Source organism: Ambystoma mexicanum, chromosome 10 (genome assembly GCF_040938575.1).
Source record: "Ambystoma mexicanum isolate Mex_15411 chromosome 10, UKY_AmexF1_1, whole genome shotgun sequence".
NCBI classification, from domain to species: Eukaryota; Metazoa; Chordata; class Amphibia; order Caudata; family Ambystomatidae; genus Ambystoma; species Ambystoma mexicanum.
Window position 1 is genome coordinate 71110458 of NC_090932.1, and position 27322 is coordinate 71137779.

The window sequence follows — 27322 nt, forward strand, 5'->3', positions numbered from 1 at the left end:
TAGCAATAGCTTTAATTAACATATATGTTCCGGGAGGATAGCTCAAGCGGAAACATGCTCGCCTTGGAAACAAGATGACATGAAGCAACAAAGGTTTGATCCCTGGGTCTGTGCTTAGAAACCTCTGGTATTAAGCACGTTATGACATATTCCTGTAACAGTGCCTCGATGCCCCTCGGGCTGTGTGAGCGCTTTAAAAATGCAAATAATTAAACAAATACATATGTTTGATCTTGGGCACCATAACTGACTAGGCTCTACCACACAACATGTAGCACATCTTTTCCTAAGGGTTTAATAGCAACGACAGAGACACATAACTTAGTACCAGAGAAAGCAAGGATGAACCATGTGGGCTTTCATTGCTCAGATAAACGTGAAGTATTTATTTAACCGATTCCAACACTCACACACAACAGCATATTCGTGTGCTGGCACTGAAGCAGTGCAAGCAGGAAGGTGTCATTTACAGGACTGAAGAAGGTTATACGTTTGATGGCACAAACAAGCAATCCATTCCAACCAATGAAAGGAAACATTTAGGAAAACTAAAGGTGATCCTCTCTTCATCCAGGACAGCACGAACCTCAGAAACAGTCGCTGAAACTGACTAATGAGTTTATACGGGTCATTGTGGTCAAGGAGTGATACAGGCAGAGCGAGAGAGGCACAGCGAGAGAGACAGATGAAACTGAAAAAACGGGAAATAAAGAATGATGGAGGCGATATAATGAGTAGGAGCGAGCACAAGGCAAGAGAATGATGTGAGTGTGAGGGAAGCAAGAGATTGACTGAGTGAAGGGGAAGGATAGGAGGAGACAGAGGGGGAGGAAGAGAGAGAGCGAAAGAGGCATACAGCAGGTTGGCAAGCTGGAGAGAGAGAGATAGAGAGAGAGAAAGAGAGAAATAGAGAGAGGGAGAGAAAGAGAGAGCGAGACTAATTATATCTTGCTGAGATGGAAACACCAGGACCGGCTGCCCTGCTCATGGATGGCAAGGGGCAATTTTAGTGCTCTGGAGAAGGTGTGGAAAGAGAGACAACATATATAATTGGAGGTGACAGTAGAGCAGACCAAATGGAGGAGAGAGGAGAGACAGAACGCAAGGGGAGAAAAGAGAGATTAAAAGAGAGTGAAAGAGAAAGAACATGAGAGAGGGTAAGAAAGAGAATGTGAGGGAGGATGATCCAAGCGACTGAACCAAAGTAAGAGTGAGTGAAGAGACAGAATGGAAGTGAGGGAGAACCATGAGACTGTATGAGAGGGGGAGCAAAGAGAATAGTAGGCATAAAGGGAAGAAACTAAACAAAATGTAAAGTCAGGATGGAAGGAAAAGAAGTGATACAGAAGGAGCGACGAAAACACAGGATACTAAATAGTAAGGCAATGAAGGAGAACATTGGTCAAGTATACAAGAGGCAATAGGAGAACACAAACGGGAGTGTGAAAGAGTGAGTAAGAGTACACACAGGACATCCGAAGCAGGGAGAGGGAGGGAAGGGGGACAGAACAGGGGAGGGACAGAAAGAACAGAGGAGGGAGCGTGAAGAATGTAGAGATAGTGGAGAGAGATTAGGGGAAGGTGAGTGATGAGGGAGAATAGAAGGCAGTTTAAATGAAGAATCCAAAACAAAAAAGACATATGTTCAGAGTGAGCCTCTTCCATGCTGTGCAAATTCCATCCTCTATGATCAGTCTTTGGATCTTTTACACTGGAAGTATATGCTCCCTCTCATCCACCTGCAATGAAACAATCTTAGACAATTGGTTCGAGGAGTTGGCTTCAACCCCTCCTCAATCCTCGTGCCGTAGAAGCATGCTATTACATTCCCATGGTGGTGTCCTCCTTGGTACGCATTTTCACCCTCCTCACAAACCAAATGTCATCTGGACCTCAACAGGATACTCCTCAAAAACATCCCAGCTTGTCCTCCCCTTCAATACTAAATGGGTTTAGTAGCATGCATTATAGTGAGGGAAGGTGGCATCTTGGCATGCCGTCACCCACAGCCAGCCCCTGCATAAGGGCTTGCTTGGTATACCACATGCCTCCCTTCCACATGTCTGCTAGAACCCATGACCAGGGATAGGTGGTTTGGGGCGCACCTGTGAAAAGGTTGGCATAAGAAAGTGTGGAAGCCGCTGCCCTATGATGAAGCTAAAGGCTTAAGTGTTGGGCTCAGCTTTTAGACGGCCCACGCCTCCCGTGATTAGCCTCTTTGCTAAGCTACATAGCTTCTGAATTGGGGTGAAAGAGGCATCTAATGGGCCAAAGGAAGCTTACATAGCTATTCAGCCTCCTGGGCTCAAAGGAAGTGGGGGGTCCACACGCAATTGCTTTAATGGCTACACTCACTACCAGCTTTCAAAACTGCCATCCAGCACCCCAAAATGTTGAGTCTTACTCTGCCCATGCTCCCCCACCCCACCTAGTCTACAATCCTGAACAGGACTATCAAGCGGGATGGGCAAGTATTGGTGAGTCTTTCTGAGTTCACCCACTGCACGTGGCAGCCCATTGGCCCCTACCTTACCTTTGGTGAAGCTATTTCTAACACCATCAGGAAATGCTCTGGAGCTTGGCACAGGATGTACCTAGAACCTTGGAATATTGACCCCAAAAGTGGAAAAAATATAGTGCCTATATAGTCTACTCGTAACCACTTATAAATAAATAAGTCAAAATTCTGCTGACAAAAGCAATTGACATCAGAATCACTGAAGAGCCGGTGCAGAATCATTCCTTCTTGATTACGCTGGTTTTGTAAATGATATCAGTAACTCATCGAAGACGAATTGTAAACAAGTTGTAAAGGTGTTTACACGCTGCCAATCAGACACCGTGCGTCAGTCGCTTATCTTCAACTTGGTGCAATGTCCCCGTAAATCCCTCTTGGGAGACCGACCCATTATCAGGCAAGAGGTCTCCTATACAAAGCGCTTGTTTTCCTCCGAGTAGTCGTGGGGGTCTCCAGCAAATGGCAGAGGAGGGGGGTAGTTGTAGATCCCCCCCACGAAAATCACAACAGTTGCCAAAAACATGATCGGCGTGACCAGGAAGAGGCAAAGCCGGTCCACAGTCCTCGCCATCCGGTTCCAATTATCCTTCTCCTGGTAAATTGAAAAGAGAAACGACGAGAGATGCAGTCAGAGAACAAATAGAGTGTCAAGAGTTAGAAAATGGGACTAGAAACATGAGCAAGCCAGGGATTCATTCTCCTAAGTGCTTTTAATGTTAAATAACAAAGGCTAAATCAGTCAGCAAGCAAGCGATGGAGTCATTTTCCTAAAATATGGTCTGATTGGAAAATCCCTCTTTCTAATCACAGTCTGCCTCCTCCACTTGATTTATTCCACATTTATATATAGTGCGTTGTGCTGGCTTCCTCCCATTTTTAAGCACTATTCCTAATACCCTCAGGGACGTCATTTCACCAAAATGCCAGGGGTAGCGGAAGTGACATCACATGACCCTTGACTCCTGGTGACATCACAGGAAGTGATGTAATTTGACCCCACCCCGAATTGAAATCGCAGGATGCGATGGAACGCGACCTTTCACCCGTTCACAAAACAGGAAGTGCTATTACATAGCATTGTACACTACAAAAAATATGGTTATCGTTAAGTGTGTATAGGCCCATATTACCAAATTACTGTGAATGCAAGCAGACGTCCATGACCAAATGATAATGATGTGTTATTATATAGCACTTACGCTTAAGCGCTTTATATAGAAAAAATATACGCCCAATATCACCCAACCTGTGTTGGTACTCATTTATCTATCTCAGAAAGATGAAAGGCTGAGTTGAGGCGTTTTAGAACAGACTAAATCAGTGACTCACCCCCTGAAGTGTGCCTGAAATAAACCTTTAATGAGTCCAGCAATTATTGTATAGAATTCCAGAAAGACACATTATTTGGTATTCCTAATCTTTCTTATTTAGGGTCAGTGCTGGAAGTGTTAAACTTGTGGCACTCCTGTTCTTCTTTTTCTTCTTCTTTTTTTTAAAGGGCTTTAACAAGAAAGCCAGCCACTCCAGAACTAAAGAGCCACATGGTGCTGGCCACAGCCCAGGAGCTTACATAAAAAAAAAAAACTTTTTTTTCTTTTATTTATAGAGGTCGCAAGGGTGACCACTGAGGTCGCAAGGGAGACATCAGAGGTCGCAGTTGCGACCTCTGGCGACTCCTAAATGACATCCCTGAATACCCTATTTAATTGTCCTCAATGTATGGACCTTGAAAGGAAGACGGGCTGAGTTGGGTCTTCCAGGTTTTAAATCTTTATCTTAAAGGATGAAGGTAGATAGCTGAGCGTGCGCTTTACTCTCAGAGCTTATAGTAAATCACTGATAATTGACTGATCGCTGGGCTGAAACATTACATGATTTAATGTCTCAAGGGAGGACTTACAACCGGCCAGGCACTGAAGAATCAGGTGGGGTAAAACATTCTAAAGTGGCCCAAACATTTTTAAAACCTTTTGTTTACAGTCGAGGAAATGGGCACTGGCAAGAGAGTGAACACTAGTGGTGGGCCCCTGGTGTAAACTGTCCATTTCCACCTTGACACTAAAGGATTGAATGGCTAAAAATAAATGAGTGAAACAAATACATTTTACCGACCACTGAAGGAGGTAGTGTTTCTGGAATACCTCTGAAGATATACCAAAAATCCCACCTCTGCCAGTGGTAAACTCTGAATTGGGTGGATTTTGTCTAATACCACCGGCAGAGGTGGTAACTGCCAATCGCGAAATTTCACACACAAAAATAACACAAACCTAAGTTTTCCATTGAATCTGCCTTCAGGGTGTTTCAACTAATTTCATGTTAGCTCTAAGTACATTTTTCTGGCTATGATATTGTTTACATATTCAGTGATCTTCCGCTTCTTCTTATGTTTAATTTCTTTGATCTCCCAGCTGGGATCCACATGTGACGCTAGTGACTTTCCTGACATTCTCAGTGATTTGCACAGATGATGTTACAGGTACTATCCAACATGCATCTCTATGCATTACTCCTGACACGTGCGCACAGGGTGCTCCTGAGAATGTCGGTTGTATTTCCGTGGGTTTACATTATTCATGCATGTGCACATGCTCTTAACATGGGGTTCATTATCTGCCATTTTACTATTCACTGGGTTTCCTTTTCAGAATTGATCATTCTACTGGGCTCTATTCTGACATACATCATCTATTGATTTGTACGGTCACCTGGGCCAACAATTCGGCTGCAAATGGCTTCTAATGAGATTTTTTAATCTATTATCAGTCATTGACACTTTGTATATATCCTTTATTAACTTGAAGTTATTGTGTATTGTAGACTTTCTTGAATTGCACCTGATGAAGGGAGCTTTATTTCCCGAAACAGGTTGTGCTGCTTGCTTATGAACATAAAAGAACATTTTGGACAAAGAATCTATCATTGACGAGTGTCATTTCTAAGCCTACACAAGAAATTGTTTTTACTACGTATGTGAATGTTAGAATGAGTAACTTTTCTGTATAATTTATTGCCTAACACTTGATAAAGGTATTGGCTGATGTTCAGCGGAAAAAGGTGTGCAGGGGACGGGAATGTCTGATAATCTTCAGACACCATCTATTCTTCTAAGTACATCATATACAACTCAGAGTAACACACATCTGGACATATTTCATTTTACCCTGCACACCAGCCTGATGGGTAAAAGATGGTAATAGTTAGGGAAAAGATGGTGAAATTAAAATCATGTGCTTGGTGGCCTCACAATATACATTCAGCAGACTTTGCTCTATTCTGAATCCCGAACCCACAGCCCACCGCTGTTCGTCTAGTGTATGCACACACACACACACACACACCTCCTTGTCATCGCTTGGACATGTAAAGTACACAGTAATCTTCCAATCGTCAGACACCATATCCCCAGGTATGTGCACCCCAAACCTCACCCTTGCTGTTAGGCAGAATCCTGTGCAGTTCCCTTTTCTTCCCCTTTTTAAAACTTGTGAAATGTCATTTTGCTCAGTTTTCATTTAAGTATTTCCTATACTGATGCACTGTCTTGCTTAAACTGGTCCACAAGCTTTTGGGAAGTGTTGCTAGGGTGTGTAAGAAGATATTTCTGTATAACTTGTGCTTTCCCTCCCTTATGAGAAATTGCTAGAGTATCCCTTGTGTGTGGTTTTCACGGTGCCGTTTTGCTCAGTTTTCACTCTGTTTCACCTGGTCTACAATTTAACTAGGGAGTGTGTATATTTTTCGTTGACTTATTTTAACTTGCTTGATGACTGTTATAGATGTGTTTAACTAGAAGTGTATAAAATAAATATATATCTACTTTTTAATACAAAGCTTTGGTCAGTGTTTCCTTGTGCCATAGTATTGTAGTCCTAATGTGTAAACCCTGAATACTGCTCATCTCCCTCTTGAGATAAGTCTGACTGCTCAGCCACAGCTACCAACTAAATCTTTCTGGTACAGACTGATACCAAAGGGGATTTATTGCTCTCACCTGTAGTCCTAATCTTCTGTAGTGCTCCCTAAGGGAACTGCACAGGATTCTGCCTAACACTTGCCAGGCTGTTTTTTACAAACCCCTTAGTCACAACACATGTACATGGATACCCTATTGACACTGCACACGCACACACTAACCTCTTTGCTGTCGAATATAATCATACAAAATTCACTGAACAAATACACACAAACCTCATCAGAGATGTACACGCAGGCCCCATCATGACTTTGCATGTACACAAGCCTCATCATAGTCGAACATGTACAGAAAAATCTCATATGATATATATGCACTGACCTCATCATGACTTGCACTGTACAATGAAACCTCCTTATCACTGAACAGATACCGACACCTTATCTGACATCTACACACAAACCTCATCATCATTGACTATGTACAGAAACACCTCATCAGACATGCATAGAAAACACATGCACAGAAAAAGCTCAACTCATATGTACATGCAGACCTAATATTGGCATGGCATGTACACACAAACCTCCTTATCACAAAACATGTACAGGCAAACCGTATCTGACATCTACACACAAGACTCATCATCATTGACTATGTACAGAAACACTTAATCTCATCAGACATGCATACAAACACATGCACAGAAAAAGCTCATCTCATATGTACATGCAGACCTCATATTGGCATGGCATGTACACACAAACCTCCTTATCACCGAACATGTACAGGCAAACCTTATCTAACATGTACACACAAACCTCAGCATGGATTGACATGTACACTCAATCCTCCTTATCACCGAACATGTAAAGACACACCTTATCTGACATGTACATAAACCTCAGCACTGTTGAAATGCACACTTAAACCTCAGCATGGTTTGACATGTACAAACAAACCTTATATGACATGTACCTCAGCACGGGTTGACATGTGCACATACACCTCATCATCATAGAACATGTACAGGCAACCCTTATCTGACATGTACACAAACATACACCACCTTATCACTGGACACGTACAGACACCCTTATCTGACGGTTTATGGTCTTTCCATCGAAAAATGTTTCCAACGAAACTTTTTCCATCGAAAGTTTTGCACCTTATTTTTTTACATTGAATGTTTGTGTGTGTGTGGGATAAATGCATTTTTAGTAATTTTACCCCCAAACCCTCTGTTTTTTACCTTTTGAAACCCACCCCAAAAAAATGAAACCTTTATCCCACACACACATACATTCGATGGAAAAAAAGTGTTGCAAAACTTTCGATGGAAAGGGTTTTCGCTGGAAACTCTTTCCATGCAAAGACCAGAGACCGTATCTGACATGTACACAAACCTCAGCACGGTTGATATGTACACACAAACCTCCTTATTACCGAACATGTACAGAAAAACCGCATGTACACAAACCTCCTTATCACTGACCATGTACAGACAAACGGTATCTGACATGAACACACAAACCTCAGCGTGTTGACATGTACACTAAAACCTCAGCATGGGTTGACATGTACATACAAACCTCCTTATCACTGAACACATACAGACAAACCGTATCTGACATGTAGACACAAACCTCCTTATCACCGAACACATACAGACAAACCGTATCTGACATGTACACACAAACCTCAGCATGGGTTGACATGTACACGCAAACCTCCTTATCACTGAACACATACAGACAAACCGTATCTCACATGTACAGAAACCTCAGCACGGGTTGACATGCACACACAAACCTCATCATGAGTTCACATGAACGCACACACACATCATCACCATCAAACATGCAAAGACAAACCTTATCTGACATGTTCACAAACCTTAGCACGGGTTGACATGTACCCTCCAACCTCATCATGAGTTCACATGCAGACACACACCTCATCACCATCAGACATGTAGAGACAAGCCTTATCTGACATGTTCACAAACCTTAGCACTGCCATGCACCCTCCAACCTCATCATGAGTTATGAGTTCACATGCAAGCACACACACCTCATTGTAGTCGTTTTTCTCCCTCATGTGCTTGACTATGAAGTTGGCCCCCTCGATGGCGGGCGTCATCTCCTGGAGCAGCAGATCGTCCACATCATTTGAGCTGAGAGGGTTCAGTCCTGGGGGGAGGAAAGAGAACAGCACGAGAGAGACGTGGGATCACAGGCGATACATCTCTGAGGAAGGTCCTCGTGGCTGAATATGTCACTATTTTCACTATAAGTGCAAATACCCGATCCCTATGTGTGCCTGGAGTGTTTGCCCAATGCCAGTTGCATGTTTCCCGTACGGTCTGAGGCAGTTTCCTTCCAGCTCTCGTTTATTAATGAACCGGCCCAGTGTGCAGTCGGCTACCACCCAACGCCTCCACAGCACAACACTAATCACGATGCATTTCCTATCCTTTGAGCGAGAAGGAGCCAAAGCATGCTTCACTAGGCACCAGTGGCGGAAGGGGGTTGAAAGGTGGTGCACCCCGGGGACCTCTTATCTTTCCCCCAAACCCCAGGGAGGATTGATGCAAACACCAGGGCCTGAACCGAAACCACATGCATCCACGGAAAGGTTTTACCAACGGACCCATACTGCCCGAGCGCGCAATAGCGCAGACATGCAACAGTGGAGCCCCTCCGCCTCGAAGTGTTAGTGGGATCCTCCCCACATGAACCTCTTGAAAACCCTGACACTCACGTTGCAGTTTATGGCACCTTTTCCCAAACATATTCGACAAATAATCTATCCTGTTCACAAGGGAATCGCCGAAATAATTGAATACTTCAAAGTCTCCCACACTAAGAGGGAACAGTTTTCCTCTGTGTCAGCAAATGCAGTAAAGTGCTGATAAAAACAAGCATTGGCAACGCCAATAGTTTTGGTTGACGTATATGCAAGGTTCCATGTTCTAACACTGCTGGGGGGCTTTACATCGATATGAGGGGCACAGCTTATTGTGTATTATTTTTTGAGTTTAGAAACCAGGGTAAAACCCTTTCTGCGCCCTCTTTTAAGTTTCTATTTCCCCACTAGCATACACTTTTCCCCAAGCAAAAATTAATTGAAGACTTTTTTTGCGTGCACTAAGTCAATTTTTTCCCTTGTGCTAATACCGTGCACAATTGCACTAGTACCGGTGCAATTCTACTGTAATGTGGCCCCAGAAGGGAACATACTAAAGCCCCCATGGCGGACAGTCCCTTACGTGCTGGGGTAGCCCTGCTGGCCAGTCCATGGCGTTCTGACTGCTTCTCAAACATCAGATCGCTGCGGGACTTGATGTTGAAGTACTCCTCCGCCTTGACGATATAGCCCACGGAGCTGCTGCGCCTCTGGAGGGCGCCCTCCCAGTGTTCGGGCGCGCTGTCTTCCGGCTGGGACATGTGGAGGATGCGCGGCAGCCGGTACAGGAAAAGCTGGGCTCAGGCAGAGAAAAAGGAAGACATTTTGAAACATTAACAAGAGTAACTGAGGAAACAGAAAGACTTTCCAGAGTAAACATCCTGCCCTTCCTATGGGCCACAGGTGGGAAAATATCTGCTGATGTTCTCGCCTCTCAATATTGCAATGAATGATTTGTAAAACAAAGAAAACAGAGGCCCACCACTGTATTCCAGAGTCAAAACAATCAGAGTCCTCTTCAGTTTTGGCTATGTGGTTGCGCTTAAGTGCCACCTGTAAGCTAAAACTATTGTATGGAAGTACAGCTAGGAGGGAGATGACATGTGAGGAGGGACACGCAACTTGTGGGCGTTGTTTGGCTATTTAACAACCATTCACTTCCTATGGCAGGCTAAAAAAACCCATGGAGATACCAAGCCAGTACTTGAAAGAGCACATCTTTCTGTGATCACTTTGAGCTACCTCTTTTGGGAAATGCCGCAGGGCCGCCCAAGGCGAGGCAGGGTAACTGATGTTACCATGTGGCAGGCCTGGGAGAGGGGCAGCCCCCATCCCCAAGCCTGCTCCTTTCCTCCCCACGGACACGGAGACACGCAGTCTCCAGCATACAAAAGCAAGGGAAGGGTGAGGTGTGAAGAATCACCTCACCCTTCCACCAAGCAACAAGGTGATAAGCACCAGGAAGGTAGCTATCAGGCAGGGCGCAGGGTCAGGGACCTGCCCACTCCCCTCCTGGGGGCATAGACAGTCCGCTACACCGGCCTGGGGGCTGGACTACAGCTCCCCCACTACGCACATCAAAGACCCAGGGCTCCCCTGGGTCTTATAAATAAGAGCAGGATGCTCTAAGAGAACACTACTTGTTTGTGGACCCTGAACGGGGACCCAAACAAACAGGAGGTTCGCTGTGCACTCAGCGTCCTCCAATCTCTGTTTCTTTAGCACAAAACCCACCCACCCTACAAAAGAAGGGAGAAGAACAAAGGAAAAAACGAAGAAGGACACTGTACGGTGACCACTACAAGTCGTGGGACAATAAGGAGGCACGGGCCAGAGGGGGTAACCTCTGGACCCAGTGCCCAAAAGTATGATGATATTATGATATGTGATTATTGTTATTCCATAACCATATCTGCACAATAAAATCCTACGGCCTTTTATTGCCAACACTTGACAAATGTGTGCTCTTGCTTATTACTGGTAAGGGTTCGGCCCATACAATTTGCATGCCTATGGGTTCAGCAGTTTCAAGCAGTATTATCAACCCTTGGCCGGCCACTGCTATTTCTAAGTAGTTTGTCGATGGTTAATGGCTTCACTACAGCTGCAAATTCGCTTCTGGTGTAAAAAAAAGCCTTAAGCAAGTGCGCCTTCAGCCACTTGCTTTATATCTATTCCTTACACTGATGTCCTGTTAAAAACAAGCACTGCCAAAGCCAACAGCTTGTGTGTAGTAGTAGATGGACATGTGTTGGGGGCTGCTATCATATGCCAAGGTAATCACCCAATCTTTTAGCTGCTGTGAACTCATAGCCAGGTAGTACCGCTATGATAGTGACTTGCAAATGCCTATCCCATGCCCACACAAAAGCCAACGTGGCTGGTCTTGGCAATGCTTGTTTTCAGTTCTTCCCTGCAACTCGTTTTCTTCTTTCGAGATATAATGCACAGAAGGTTCAAAGTGCTGAGACAGAGCTCCAGACAGCAGGATATTCCACAAAAGGCTCTAAAGTGACATAATGCCTGTAAATAATGTTTACGTGCAACAGTACATGCTTTGTGCTCTGCACATTGGTCAACTAGCTTAAAGTTAGTCCATACAATGTATCACAATTTCAGGTCAGGAAAGTTCCATTGCACTTGAGGTTTCATGATACATTCATGGCAGATGCATATTAAGTCATTTTTAGGCAAAAGGGCATTTTAGAAATGTGAATAATGTTGCCAAAGGCTGGAACACGTAATGTAAACACCAAGGGCCCGATTCATGAGTCAGGGTTTGTGTCGGCAGTGCAAACTCACTATGAACCGAGCAGAAATCCCATGACTAGGGCCCCAAGTTTATCGGGTGGCAATCATCAAGTAACCGGCCAGTAATAACTTACCTCCTTGGGACGCAGAGACTCTCCCACCCCCTGCAGTTTACTGCATGCCTAATGAAGCTTATGAGCCTAAGATCTCAGCAGGTGTAAATCCCCATTCACTGGCCCCCTGCTGAGTCTCCATGCATGACTCACGCTGTGCAATGCCGCTCATCTGATCGCCTGCGTTCTGTACCGCCATCGAAGAAAGCATGGGACCTACTGAATGACGTATATTGGACAGTCGTAGCACTGCATCAAACATAGCTCGACCAAAATGGCCGCTGAGGCGGCACTCTCCATGTTGAGGGGGCACCCCAGCTAAAGCATCGCCTCGCAGCAGAAACACCACAAGACGTGTGTGTATGAATGAAGCCTATATCCTGATCATAGGAATATTAAACAGCTGTGGACACTGGAATTATGGCGGACTGTGGTCAGAGCCGGCTTTAGCGGTGTCAGCGCCCCAGGCAGTGGAAGAAAAATGCGCCCCCCCACTTGCCCCATCCCGTGTCAATGCGAGGGTGGGGGGTGTGGAGGTGCCAATTTCTTTTTAACTACGTGCGCCGGAGCAGGGAGTTAATCACTATCAGCACCCTATTCTAATGAAAACCGCTCAGCTTCCGCGTGGGGAGGTAATCACCTCAATAGTGTGCCGATGCAAAAGCATGTTGGGAAGCCCGGCGCAGGCACATGAGCGGGAAAATTTAATTGCAATAGGACGCCTGCCACGCCTTCTCCCACCACGCCTGCTCGGGGGAGCCCTTGTAAGACTCCAGAAGCTGATGTGGCGGGGGGTTAGTGGCGCCCCGGGCAGTCACCCGGGTGCCCCTGCCCTAAGACCAGCCCTGACTGTGGTAGACCATTGGTTTGATGCCTGAGGGCAATGCTTGATGAGAAACTGACCATTACACCTGAGTCCCGTGTCTTGGGCCTTCATCTCTCATCTGAGAGCGCTCCAAAAGAATAACTGGCTGCTTCCGCCCTCCTGTCGGTGCTTTGCAAACTGATGCATATTCTCAGGGTTCGATGTGGATTCGGCAATCACATTGACTTTGGCCACGTTTTGCTCCACTCATGTAGGTGAGGCGATTTCCACTTTTAATGTGGGGTCCCCTCAGGCCCTCGAATAGTACTGGGGATAGCCGCTGTCACCCCTCAGCCTAAATCGGCACCCCTCTTTTCCACTTTTTCTGTTTGTGAAGGAATACTTTCAAAATGGAGGGAAATGCCCCGCACCCGAAGCTTCCTTCCATCCCTCCCCCGCCTTCCTGTTTTTATTAGTCAGTAATTAAAATGAGTTCATTTTAGCTTTCTCAAGTTTTAGTAAATTTGTATTTACGTGAACATTATTTTTACCTCTTTATTTGCAGTATTTTTTTTATTTCTTTAGGTGTGTTTCTCCTTATTATCAGAATAATATGTTATACCTGTGCTTTAGTCTGCACTGTCCCCGGGTGACAGAGGAACACCCGTAGGACAGAAGGGAAGCCGCTCTTTTATAGGTAGATTTCATTTCTCACGAAAACTGCAAAACACCCAGTGTGATATCAATTGCATGGACATTACAGGAAACACATCTACCTGAAACGTAACCACAAGATTAGAGTGCGCTACCGAAGAATACATGTCATAATTAAAGGTTGCTCTTCGCTGCCTGCTGTGCCTGCTGTTATGTTTCCCAGGACGTCAGTGTTGCGCTCCCATTATACCTCTGAATATCTTGACAAGATTCAATCCTTTTCCTGTGACTCTCATTTTTAATCTGACTCTTTCCATTGTCTGAAGTTAACACTTTTCTAAGACCCATTCTACTATTTGGAATTTTTCGCAGAACTTAATTTTCTTAGCACTGTTTTCTTCGCTACTGACGGAAGGCCTGGTTGAAAAATAAGTTACTGAGGAATCAAAAGTTACCAGGAGTAATTTGACTTACCCAAGACTCACCCTTGAAGAGACACTATCTGCCCGATTCATGGAATTATCTGCGTGAAAAACGCAGATTTGCGCACCTTTCTGCCTGAAAATCCCCATACTTCAAACAGGGATTTTTGGGCAGAAAGGGGCGCAAATCTGCGTTTTTCACGCAAATAATTCCATGAATCAGGCTGTATATGATTAATAAAGAAGTTACGAGAAGCAACTGTGAAATACTCATGAAAATAGAAGAGTTTGGGCCTCATTACAAGTTTGGCGGTAGCGGCTGCTGCCAAACTTGCAATTTTTTCTGGCACCCGCAAATGGGCAATTACCGGGTCATTACGGCCTTGCTGGACCCCTTTCGCGGGCGCCAGAATGAAATGCTCCCATTCCCATTTGAGCCCCATAGGGGTCAATGTGAATGGGGAGCACGGTTGCACCGGCTCACAATGGTGCCGGTGCTACCGTCTGTGTCTGTGGACAGGTGCCGTTCCGCCCGCAAGGTCAGACTTGGTGGGCGGGAGGGCACCCGCCCACAGAACTCGTAGTTTGTGGGGCCAGGAACAACGGTATCGGCAAGCTTACCATTACCGTAGTTCCCGGACCGGCAAACTTGTAATGACCCCCAATGTCGGGTGTAGGTGATAGATACAAGTGGACATTTTGTTTTTACCATTGAAAGTCACTGGTGCACTTATATACATTTTGTATGTTTGTTTGGCATACGTGCTAATTATTTACACCCTCATAAACGGACTCACTACTTGTTCTCATCTTTATGCTATTGTACAGGCACCCTTCGTGGGAATGCTTCCACCATCAGTAAATGTGTTATTATAAGACATTTTTGATCGAAATTGATCTCCCAGTTAGGTGAAAATATGTATCTCTAGACTCCCAAAGGAAACTAGTTTCATTAGAAACTAGTTTCATCGTTGTCTCTGTCTTCCCTCTGTTCCCCCTCCCTTGCCTCGTCGCGCTTTGAAACATTTATAGGTGCGTTATAAATGCTATATCATATTATATCATATCATAACCCAGGTATATATTCACTGCACCTCCATCACCAGGACACAGTTGTGGGATTGTAAATTAATATATTATATGGGAGTGAAAACCACCTATAAGTCAGTGTTTTGGATGATCCTGAGCACTGTGCAACTGTGTACAGTCTGCTGACCTGAATGGAATGTAATATCCCCGTTGGACTCCTCAGCTTCTAGCCAGTTTCCCCACTGTACAATGTGCTGCCACATTAATGGAAGTATCCTCAGTGTAGAGGCTTAAGTGCGAGCATAGCTCAGGCATGTTCAGTCCATCAATGTATGGCCTATGGTATTGGGGCAGAGGACAAGTTCCTGTAGCATCTAAACTTTAAAGTGAATGCCTTTCTCTTGTGATCAAGAACATTGGCGATTCTTAACACACGGGTGGACAGTCAGACTATATTCCTCTGCATTGCCTGAAACGTATGTGGTGATATTCTAAGGCATTTATTACCTTCGTCCTTCTATGGCTATGTAGCTCTTGACTCCTGGAAATTGGCCCAGGTCAGTACTAGATGGAGTTCGGCAAACAATAGCTCTTTTGGAACCTTTGGCTTTTGTTCATCCTCAATTAGGTGTGTGAGGTCAGAAATGCGAGATGGATAGTTTTCTCAATGTTTGCCATTTATTTAAATAAAAAGGGGTGAGATAAACACCTATCACTCCCTGTCCTAATGAGGATGTTGCTACCTAGAAAACTAAACTAAAGAAAGTTGACCTTGGCCCTCATTACGACCCTGGCGGAAAGCAACTGACCTGACCGCCATAGCGTAAATAGCGTTTCCGCCATGGCACGACAGAGTAAAGTGCGGCTAATTCTGACCCATCGGGCACGAGCAGTACGCCTTGGCGGAAGTGCAAAGTCCGCGATGGCGGAAATGTCCCCAAAACGCCCCTCACCGCCGTCGTACGGCGACCTAGGTGCAATTCCGCCACCGGACATAGCGGTCACCGTAAAGAGCGGCAATCGGAAAATACGGTGACCGTAAATATACGGAAACGGAAGCAAAAACATGGTCCCGGAACGGGAAACAGCACGCCGTACACCTATAAAATCAGAACATTCACACAACCATTAAAAACACTACCCTGAGAGACATCCCAACCCGTCATCCACCCTAGTGAAACCAAAACAATGGGAAAAGTAGCGAAAAAAGCGTGCGACCGCAAGCGGCAGGTCCACTTCTCACGTGAGGAACTCACGGTGCTCACAGAGACCCTCCTGGAGAATGCTGCCGTCGTCTTCTCGACGCAAATGACCAGGACGGCACTTGCGAACAAGAAGGCCATATGGGCCCTGGTGGCACAGCGGGTAAGTGCGGTGGGGACCGCACCCCGCAACCCACAGCAATGCAGAAAGCGATGGGACGACTTGCGGATACGCGTACGGAGCATACTATCCGCCAACCGTAACATTGCCACAGCTACCGGGGGAGGATCGGAATCACCCATCAAGCTGACCCCCTGGGAAGAAATCTGTGCCTCCACCATTGGAATGGAGACCAAAGAGGGAGTCGGAGGGATGGAGAAAGGAGTGCAGACATCCGAAGAATCAGGTAGGTGGCCCAAATAAAACTATGCTAAAACCACAATGTCCAATCATGTGAAGTACCATGTGTCCACATAGTGCAACAGAAACACATGTCCAGGAGAACGTCCACTTACATTGGCCTGATAGCGGACATTAAAAGTCAAATTAAATAAATAAATAATTAAAATTCCTAAAAACACCCTCTACACGTGCAGCAGGCACCCCCTAACTGCAGGCTGCAATACAACTGCACCCTCAATCCACACAAAAATGAAACCACCTCCAAGGCCCTGACCCAAATCACCCTCAGGTACCACCCCAATGCATGTGATACATTGCCATTCCAATTTCCACAGACCCATTAATAACGCTCGCCCTCCTTTACTCCACCACAGGGTCCGATTCTAACGACGAACTCCAGGACACAACTACCAGCACACCTGCAAAGAGGGCCAAGACCAACGGCCAAAGACCCTCCACCTCAGCTGCACGCATCAAGACACGGCAGCAGCACAAATCAAGTGGCAGCACACAGGAGGGGACTTCAACAGGCACCCCAGCAGCCAGCATGGCCACAACACCACCACCACCACAGGCCCCCCCAATGGATGCCACAGAAGGCACTGCTTCTGGTGGCAGCAGCACCATAGGTGACACTGCATTAATGGCAGCATGCTCCGACAAAGAAAACGGTGATGTCGATGTACGATTCATCTATGACCTGTCTCAATCCCCCTGTTTGTTTCATCCCGTACAACATGAGGATACCACGCAGGGGCACTCACAAGACGACGACTGGCCATCCCCCACAAGCCCTGTGTCAAGGCAACATGAGGTGATCAGCCCCTCTGTGACACCACCGCAAATGGCCATGGCCCAGCAGAGGCAAAAGTCCCTCGACCAGGTGATCGTGCAACAGCAGCAACTGGCCACGCTCCTCAAGGACCATGCTGATGAATGTGGGGGTACCAAGGCAGCCATAGAAACATGTACAGAGACACTAAGGGCAGAAATGGAGAGAAGCACCGAGAGCCTGAGAGTACAAATGGAGAGAAGCACCGAGAGCCTGAGAGTACAAATGGAGAGAAGGACCGAGAGCCTGAGGGGGGAACTGCATGCGACGTCCAAAGACGTATGTGCTGAACTTGCCGCTGTGCGCCGTGTGCTCACTGAGCTCTCACAAACCCTTAGGGACATGCATGGACGTGAGCAGGCAGAGACATCATCCGTTGCAAGTTCCGTCCAGGGCAGCCCCCAACGTAGATCTGGGAGGAACCTGCGCTCCACAGGCAGGGGTGCCCCTGATACCCGGAGAGGGGGCTTGCAATAGCGTCTGCCCACTGACAATGAGCATCCTTGGACACTGGTGTTCGGGGGGGAGGTAGGAGGGTGGAGGGGGTGTGTTGGGCTTACTTGGGTGGCGGGTCGATGGGGTGTGTAACACAATTTCACATTTGCTATAAACATTTCACAATCATCCAATGAGATGTGTGGACATTGATCTTTGTGTAGGAGGCCATCATAGGCGTACAGTTCATAATGTGCATGTTCCAGACACACACAGTGCCACAACTCCCGTGTCCATGTATCAACCACCAGGCGTGAGTGCTAGAAGCATGAATCTATGATAATCTGATGAATTTCACGGCCCTTCTGTGCCTCGCGGACTCCTTGAGGTTCTGCCACATCCCCACCCACATCATGACCATATTCTGGTGCTTGCAGTTCTGCGTCAGGGGGCATGGGCACATTTCTACGTATGCACATGTTGTGTTGCATGACACATGCCATGACCATCTTAGCAACCTTCTCATGGCGGTACAGGAGTGCCCCACCAGACCTGCTGAGGCAGCGGAAACGACCCTTCAGTAGGCCGAATGCCTGTTCTATGACTACACGGGTACGTGAGTGGGCATGGTTGTAGTCCTCCTCATGCTGGTCCTGTGGGTTCCGGAGTGGTGTAAGGAGCCATCTCTTCAGTGGATACCCGGCATCACCTGTATGTGGACAATAAAGGATGTTTGAGGAATGACATTGCTACGTAAGCACCCCCCCCCTTCCTGGCAGGTCATTGCCGCATCACATACCCCACATTATCATGCATGAAATGAGACTCACCGAGTAGCCAGGATCTGTTCCCTGCATGTCGCTCCATGTAGCGTGGTATTGTTGAGTTCCGTAAGACCATGGAATCATGGGTTGATCCAGGAAATCGGGCACAACAATGTGTAATGATCCTGTTTGAGTCACACGCCATTTGTACATTAAGAGAATGATATTGTTTTCGGTTGCGGTACTGGGCCTCCATGGCATGTGGGACAACCAATTCCACATGGGTGCAGTTGATGGCACCAATGCAACCCGGTATGCCGGCAAGTGCATGGAATCCCACTTTTGTGTTCGTAATTTCCTGCTCCGAGCGTGGTAGAGAGATGTAGTCGTCTGCGTGCTTCAGGAGGGCATCGAGCACTTGCAATAGTGTCCGTGACAACAGTGGCTGTGAAATGCCATGCAACTGTCCGACTGTGTGCTGGTAGGTGCCTGTGGCCAGGAAGTGGAGTACAGACACCACCTTCAGTAGGGGTGGGATGGCGGTTGGGCTATCTATCATGCTGACAAGGTCAGCGTGTGTCATGTCCACAATGGCGGTTATGGTGTCCCGGTCCAAACGGTAGAGGGTGTGGATCTGCTCATTAGTGAGGTTGAACGGATGTGCTTGGAGGCGTGGGATTGCGGGCTGCCTGCGTGGTGGTAGTGGCTGTGCTGGTGGGCCTTGCTGGCCCTGCCTTGCCCTCCTCCTCCTCCTGCGTCTCCTCTGTGCGGCCGGTTGTTGTAGTAGTTGGTGTTCGTCTTCTTCTTGAAGTTGGAGTACTTGCAGTGCTATCAGGTCCCCCAGGGCCAACATCGCAAGTCCTGCCGGTAGCATTTTGGAGTGGGTGTGGTTGTGGGAGGGGGTTGGGTGTGCAATTTATGTGTTTCCAAGCTGTATAGCCTCCACCTGTGGTGATTCATTCCACCTGTGCAAGCTGCAATCCCCTTTGGGCGAGCACGTCCCGCACACAACGCTGAAAATCGACGCATGGCATCTTGCTATTACAATCATGTATTTCATCCCGATGGCAGTGAGATTTTGCTTCATATGTTAATTCTGCTATGCTCCCATTGTTTCACATACTATCTTTGCAGTCGGGAACATACTTGTGAAGGGTCCGTGGAATGTAGTACTCGATTAACGGTAGACCCTCATGCAGCGCTGTACCGCGGTTCACCGACGGGCGGGGCGTCCCATTTGTGAGTGTAGCCAGTTGCCATTTTCACACACTGCCGCACTAAATGGATGGATTTGTGATTTCAAGCGGTCACAGATGCCTTTTCGACGTGATGTTGCAAATGAGGAATTCGAAGGACAGCGCTTTCGGTTTCCAGCTAGCGGCGAGGAGACGCCCACAGGTCTGACTGCAGATAGAAAGTTCTATTGTTTAATGTCCTTGGGACAGGGGCCATGCCGTGAATGCAATGATTGATATGAATAGTATGGGATGCGCAATAGCGTAGTGGAGGATAAGGCAGGACGTTCCCAAATACATGTTACTTCACAACACTAGAATTCCGGCCTGGAGCACAGTGGATTTAGCAGACTGCATTAAGCACAGATTCAATGGAAATTTCTAATGTTATGTGAGTAAATAATCAGGCGTTTTTATACCGGGATGAGGGAATGATGTATGGATGCATGGACAGATGATTTAATAGAGAGTCTGCCATGTACATGGCTTTTTGGAATCTATCAACTTCCTCTGCGCTATGTGATGCAGGGCTGCCATAGTGGGGCCATCGTCTATCTGCCCTTGTTGAACCCTCCCTGTCTCGACGCGCCTTCAAACACTTGTGTCTATGCACGTTACTAATCCCATCTAATGGATTCTGTTTTAACAGACGCATGCACACAAACACTCGTTTGTAATAGTGTTTTCACCTCGATTTATATGGTTATGATTCGCAAGTGATTATTGGGTGCGAATAATCCTTTTGAGTGGGCTAGCATGCATATGGCTGTGGATTTAGTGTGATCTTTGAAGTGAGTAATTCAAATGGAGTTCAGATGCCCATACTATTCTTTTTCGTTTCATTTGGGTGACAGGTATCTCCTCCCCTTTTGCCGCTGCCATCTGTATGCCACTCCTGCAGATGGCTTTTACTCCCGACACCTGCTGCTTCGTGTTAATCAGTGGAGCACCATTACGATCTTATGGGACGATCGCCAATGGCCCACATGCCCTTACGCAGTACTAGTGGCTAGGAGCAACATTTCGAGCTTTCAGCTGGACTAGTGCCTACCTAATGGGACGGCCCTGCGGTTCTAGGCGCTTCCATGTTGCCTTTTTGAACGTGGATGTAGCCCCTGCGTACCATGGAGGAACAGGGCGTCACACAAGAAGAAGCTGGTCATTTATTGCGGATGCAGCCCACAATTATGAGATATGATTTGGAGTTCATGACCTAATAGCTGTATGGCCCGGGTGATTTTGTTGTGCATTAAATTTTGATTATGATATTGACCTTGTAGCGTTATTCTTTGCAAGTAATGTAGCATATTCCTATTTGTGGAGCGATGTATTGTGAGGAGATCTGCTTTGGGTTCGGCCTTCTGAGCATAGTTGCGTGGTACTGTACTGGGCGCGTTTGCCTACGAAGGCCAGTAAGGTCAGGGATAGGGGCTGCCATTATGACTGTTTTAATGATGTCATGCTCATGGGAGGGGGATTGGCTTTTGTGTAACAGATGCCGGTCAGCCAGGTGGATTGGTGGAATGATGTGATTTTCAGAATATGGCTGGTCACAGGTGCCTGTGTTTGCGTGCGTTTCTTGGAGGGAGACTGAGGTCATGTCCATTGGAATGGCTTCTGTATTCGTGCCATCTGTGCCCTGCTGCTCCCATTGGCCCCTCTTGAGATGTGCCTGGCTGCTCAGTCACTCTGCCAACTTGTGTGGTACATGCTTATGCTGCTGGTTGGTTTGTTTACTGGCAGGAGTACAGGGCTGGTGCAGTCTCACTCAGGATACTGCTTTGTATGTTGCCTTGCACTGGTGTCAAGCGATGGGGGGCCTGTTTTTGTTTGTCTCAGTTTTCAGTTCATGTTGCTGTACTTGGAGCTTCACATGCCTGTGCTGCATCAGTACGGCAATGGTGCCATGGCTAATATGGATGGCCACTCACAAGGCACTTGGAGCCCCTACATTCATTTGTTCGTTGGCATGCATGGGTGACTTGTACATTTCACTGGTTGCATTGTTTGACTTCATTGCACCTACGAGGAGTTGTGCAATGTGGCCAGGGAGTGGTGTACAGGCACTCAGTAAGGCCTTTTACGGTTGGTTTGCGATGCCGTACTTATCACCATGGCGGAATGGTACTTTCCGCCATTCTTGATGGCGTTAGGTACATGTCCGCTAGGGTCAGAATTCCCGTACCGTTGCGCCATGGTGGTAATTACGGTTTCGCAGTGCGCGCGTGCGCGTACTTGGTGCAGTTAGCGTTGGCGTTCACTACGGTGTCGCTAATGGCATCGTACTTTACGGTGACGGGTCATAATCGCAACGGGCGGTATTCGATGGCGGTATTGCATTTCCGCCATCGTTTTTCGATTTCCGCCAGGGTCGTAATGAGGGCCAAAATATCTGTTCTTTCCAATGCAACCTTCCACTTGGCAAGGTAAAAGTCTCTTTCATAAACACTTGTTCAAAACTCAACGCAAGTGTTGTTCTCCACAATTTCCTTCTTTGGTACGGCAAATGTCTCTCATAAAACATAAGTTCACAAACCAAGGCAATTGTTTTCCTCAAGATGCGAAGCAATTATTAGCATATCACACTTAATCTTGAAATGGAATACTTATGTCAGCATAGTCCAGCAACCACGTTTGATAATATAAGAGTTTGTCAGAACGATGATACATTTAACAAATACTTTCCAGCACACATTTTTGCCACAACCTCACTTCTTCAAAACATCTCCTTCTTTCCTGGCATACTCGCCTGCCAGGACTAACTATTATTGATCCCTTTCCCGGTTTAGTCACCTGCCAGGAAGGACATGTGTACAACTACAAATGGTTTCAATAGCAATATTTGTTCCAAGATTCTCCCCACCAGTATCCCATGTGAGGAGGACTGAACAATGACTGCCTCTCTTTGTAGTCTCTTGACTCTTGGCAATGTGGGTTACAGGTTTCCCCAAACTGGAAACTCAAGAAAGGAGAATTACTCCCAGGTTGCCTCTCAAATGCTCCTTTACAGCCTTTTGGCTGTTGGCAATGCAGGTTACAGGTTCCACTAGTTGGTGTCCCAAAGAAGGGAAATTGCGCCCTTTTCACTTTTCTCCCATTTCGTCACAGCCTCTTGGCTGTTGGCAATGCGGGTTACATGTTTACCCAAATTGGTATCCCATAGAAGTGGAATTGTGCCTTTGTCGTCTGTTCACTTTATTAGTTTGGTAATTAAAAATATTAACTTCTGCCAAATGTCCTGCTTGGAGCACCCCAGGGTCACCATTAACTTTAGGCCAACTCACCTGTCTGTTTTGGCATTTCAGCTTCACTTTCTGCTTCTGCAACAGAATTCCTTCACCCGGTCCGCTCCGTTGCCGGCTTTCGTGTAACTTCAAATGTCCGCCCGCCTCTTCTCCGGAGCTTTGCAAGATCCATTGGATCTCTACATCCTCTTGCTTACTGCTGCAGCCCACGTCGGTTGGGAACACGTTTCCCATATGGCTGGGCTTCTCCTCCCGTTGCCGTCGATGACACTGCTTCCTACTGTGCGCACTCTGCAATGTTCAACGCCTTCTCTCCTCACGTCGGCTTCAGCTGGCGCTCTTATTTCTGCAGCAATTCCAGCACTCCAGACTACTTCTACCCCTACTACTCCTTCCACACCTCTCCTCACCTGATGCTCATTCTCAGGTTAAAATTCCTCTCAGGTGCCTTGCTCGACAGCAACTAGACTGCACATTCTTTTCAATGGTACCTCAGATCCTTAGTAACTCTGAGTCCCTCTTCCTCATCCCAGTACCACAGGCATTATGGATACTGAAGTGGTTTTGGCACTTTGACATTTATTTATTTATTTTGAGATTTGTAAAGCACCCAGAATTGTTTTGTGAACTGAGGGTTGTCATGGTTAGGGGCTATGTAAAAGGTTTGGGATTTAACATTGGGGCCAGAATCGCCACCTAAAACAGAATCATCCAATTAAAGGATGGCACATTTAATTCCAGAACTCCCAATGCACAATCCTTATTCTTTTTGGATGATTTTTCATAGCATGTTCTTTGAGTAGTTTCATTGGAGGGACTTGTACAATGACAGCATGCCATTAACTATTTGGGAATTATTGGACTTTCATCCTCACAAGAAGATGAATACTGCGTCTCTCCCAAAGGAGTCCCCACTTCCACTGATAGTCATCTCCTCCCATGTGATCCTCCCACATGATACCACCCCTCAGGGTTAGGATCAAGTAGCGTCTGCCTTCCCCTGGCCACATGGGAGGAGATCTTAGGCTGTGGTTCAGTGATGACTCTGCAAGATTCATCACATAGACCACTAGAACATTTCACACAAAAAGTGCCGGGCTGTCACTGCAAACGGAACGACAGGCATCTGGCACCATCCCTCCGTAATTAGCCTCTTTTGCTCCGTCTACATTTCTCTTTCACATAGCCAACGCTTGGCAAGTTTGGCCACAAGTCTTAGCGGTCACATAATTACCATTCTGGAGTCTCAGAATTACTATTCAGGAGTCTCAGAATTACTATACAGGGTCACAGAATTACTATTCTCGAGTCACAGAATTACTATTAGGGAGTCACAGGATGACTAATCAGGAGTCAAAGAATTACGTTTATGGAGTCACAAAATCACTATTCAGGGGCAGAATCACTATTCTGTAGCTACAGAATGAATAGTCTGCAATTTGCTTAATGAGAGAAATTAAATCTAATCTCAGGCAATAAAACCTATGCACTTCATACATACACACATATGGTTTTAACTTTTACAGCAGTTACACTTCTTTTTCATGAGAGATGAGGGTGAACTGCAAACCAGATGTGAATCATTGAAGATACTAGAATTGGAAGTTACATCCAGGTGATTACATACTTATAAGCATGACAGACAGATATGGGTTCAAAATACCTGAGTACAGAATAATTGATTATATATTTTGTATAATTCTTTGTAGGAATAAGCAAGAGACAAAGGGCAAGATCGAACTAAAAAAGCTCCTGATGAAGGGATTAGACCCCCGAAACCCTTCAAGCAAATTTGTGTCAAAAAACTAAGTTTTTGGTTCGACCATGATTGTTTAAAAGAAATTGCTTTTGTTGGATCTAAAAAAAACCTTTTTCAGAATTAATAATTGTGCATACAAGGTTATGACAATTGGAAATTGAATATATGAATGAAATATATTGTCTGTGGAAGAATTTTGATTAATTGAACAGTTAAATTGACAGATTATTACTTTATATTTTTATTACATTTTTATATAAAAAATATTTTCTGTAGTTTTTAAACACACACAGGGTGTGCAAGGGATGGGAGGGTTCCACAAAGTTGTGGACATCTGTTGGTTTTTACATCATGGAGTAATTGCTCATTGTTGTTTGATGTGGGATCATTTCAGATTCCTTCTACAATAGGTCACCATTACCAAGCTGGAGGGTGGTGGCAAGTGTACAGTTCTTCAAAGCTAAAATAAAGCAAGTTGTAATCGATAATGGTCACTTTCCAGCCAATAAATGAATGCAAGGACAAGGCCTCCAGAAAAAAAACACGGTCTAAAATCATGACCCAGAGAACTATGTAAACGACAGCATGATCTACTTTGCTACTTTGTCATTCATTATCAAACGTTGCTTTGCCTGGGAGGTCTATACCCATGTCATTTCATTTGAATAAATGTATGCATCGTTTTTCTCTGAAAACGGTGAACAGAGTGTTTAGAAAAGAATTGGTACAATCACATGATAATATAAAAATGAGTAGGAGCAGAAGATACAAAAGGCAGAAGAATTAGGAGGAAACGGAAGATACAAGACAAGCTTTCAGATTTGATTAAAAGATACAAAGAGATGCTGCTGAGCTTTAGAGCCCTTTTGGCTACAAGCATGCAAAGGGTGGGATGCAGAATAACTCTGACACCAAATGATCAAACCGACTCAGGAAGATGGCAAAGTTTACTGTTTTAACATCAATTGTCTAAAACAGGGAGTTACAACGGGCATCAACAGACGTTTGCTCGAGCTCTCCTACATTTCATGTAAAAAATCACAGCTATATAGTAAAAATTTGTCATAAATGACGTCATACTAGGAAACCTACGAGGGATTGTGATAAGCTCAAGGGGAACATCTAGGTATACTTTATATAAGGGGTTGGGTTGTGATTGGGTCTCTACTGTCGGCAGACATCTTGTGCCTACCTCTAGTGCAAGTCATCCTCAACTTTATTAAGTACATGGTATATCATTGGCTCTCAAACTATAAGGCCCTTCGTTATATGGCCTTCTACAATTGGTTGGCACACTCGTGCCATGTCTGGAACATTCGATTCACTTAGCAGCACAAAAGCTTGATCCCAGGTTCCAGGAGGTGGACTCGACTTTACCTCCCGAGTCAATTAGCCCAACATCTCTCATCACCCATATCTTCTGCCATGAAGATTGTCTTTGAACTTAGCCTTGCAGCATATTCTTGTCTCTGGGAATTTAAGGGAGTATGAGCGCACACTATCGTTATTCTAGTACTCCATGCTCACTCTATTTCCATCCTTGGCTCACTGACAGGAGACCACAATTTGGACCATTTTACAGCAATTAAATATCTTAAATGAATAAAACTTGGCACGCATGGTGTTCTTTCTTCACACCTTAAAAAGGGATGATTCCGCTTTTCATGTGAATCGGCCTTGGCTTGCTTCAACTTTGATAACAGGCCAGACAGCTTCACCATTCAAGTCCGTGATCTCAGCTAATTCTTACTGCAACGCAGTCCTCAGCATTCTTTCTCCATGGGTCTGAGCTTACTAAAATGATGACACCGATGTCCAGCTTCTATATAATGGAGGCTCTGCCTGCAGTCTATTTACCACATATAGCCAACTCCAATTATCACTTAGTCTATTTGAATTGCTGCATCTGTACAGGCTTGCATTTTTTGCAGTGCTCTTCACACGTGCAATCTTCTCAACGCATAAAATAGTTTACTCGATTCTTTACTTCGTCATCATTTTCTATAAGGGTCATGCATCTTCTTCAGCCTGTCTTCTCTGTGCGTCATACTCGCTTCTTGTGACCTTACTAGCTCCTTTTCTTGCTCGTTTTCATATTCGTTCTGGGAGTTCCCCCCTCAGATTGTCATCTCTTCAGGAGTACATCTGATGGGGTTTTGCTCAGAGGGTATCTTCTTTCGAATATTCTCTGTGGAATGGTCACAACTGCTGGTGTCAAGCATGGAACGATCTCAGGCCTCCAACATACAGGTGGGAGGGGGGCGAGACTTTCTGCAGAGACATTCGGCTGCTACTCTACATAGCAGAATGCAAAGAAAGAGGAAGAGAGTTCCAATGTTTAGGAGCTCATAGAGCAAAGGAACAGAAACAAGAAGAGGCCCAGGGGTGTTTAGGGACAGTAAGAAGGAATAGATTCTATGATCTAAGAGAGCGAGACGGAACATAGAATGAGACTAGCGAAGAATAATGACGGAACCAAACCATGGCACATTTAAAAGCAATTGAAAGAAAATGATAAATCAATCAAACCACTTAATTTGAACAAATTGCC

General features: G+C 45.7%; 1 protein-coding gene across 1 annotated transcript in view; it reads right to left on the reverse strand.

The window, feature by feature from the left end:
• Positions 1–354: 354 nt before the first annotated feature.
• LOC138491165 (acetylcholine receptor subunit delta-like) overlaps positions 355–27322 on the reverse strand; it is a 233938-nt gene continuing 206970 nt past the window's right edge. Inside the window, exons 10-12 of the mRNA XM_069617540.1 lie at positions 9706–9916; positions 8508–8626; positions 355–3110 (exon numbers count right to left, since the gene is read on the reverse strand). Of these exons, the coding sequence (XP_069473641.1) occupies positions 2928–3110; positions 8508–8626; positions 9706–9916 (513 nt within the window). The 3' untranslated portion in view covers positions 355–2927. The remainder of the gene's footprint in view (positions 3111–8507; positions 8627–9705; positions 9917–27322) is intronic.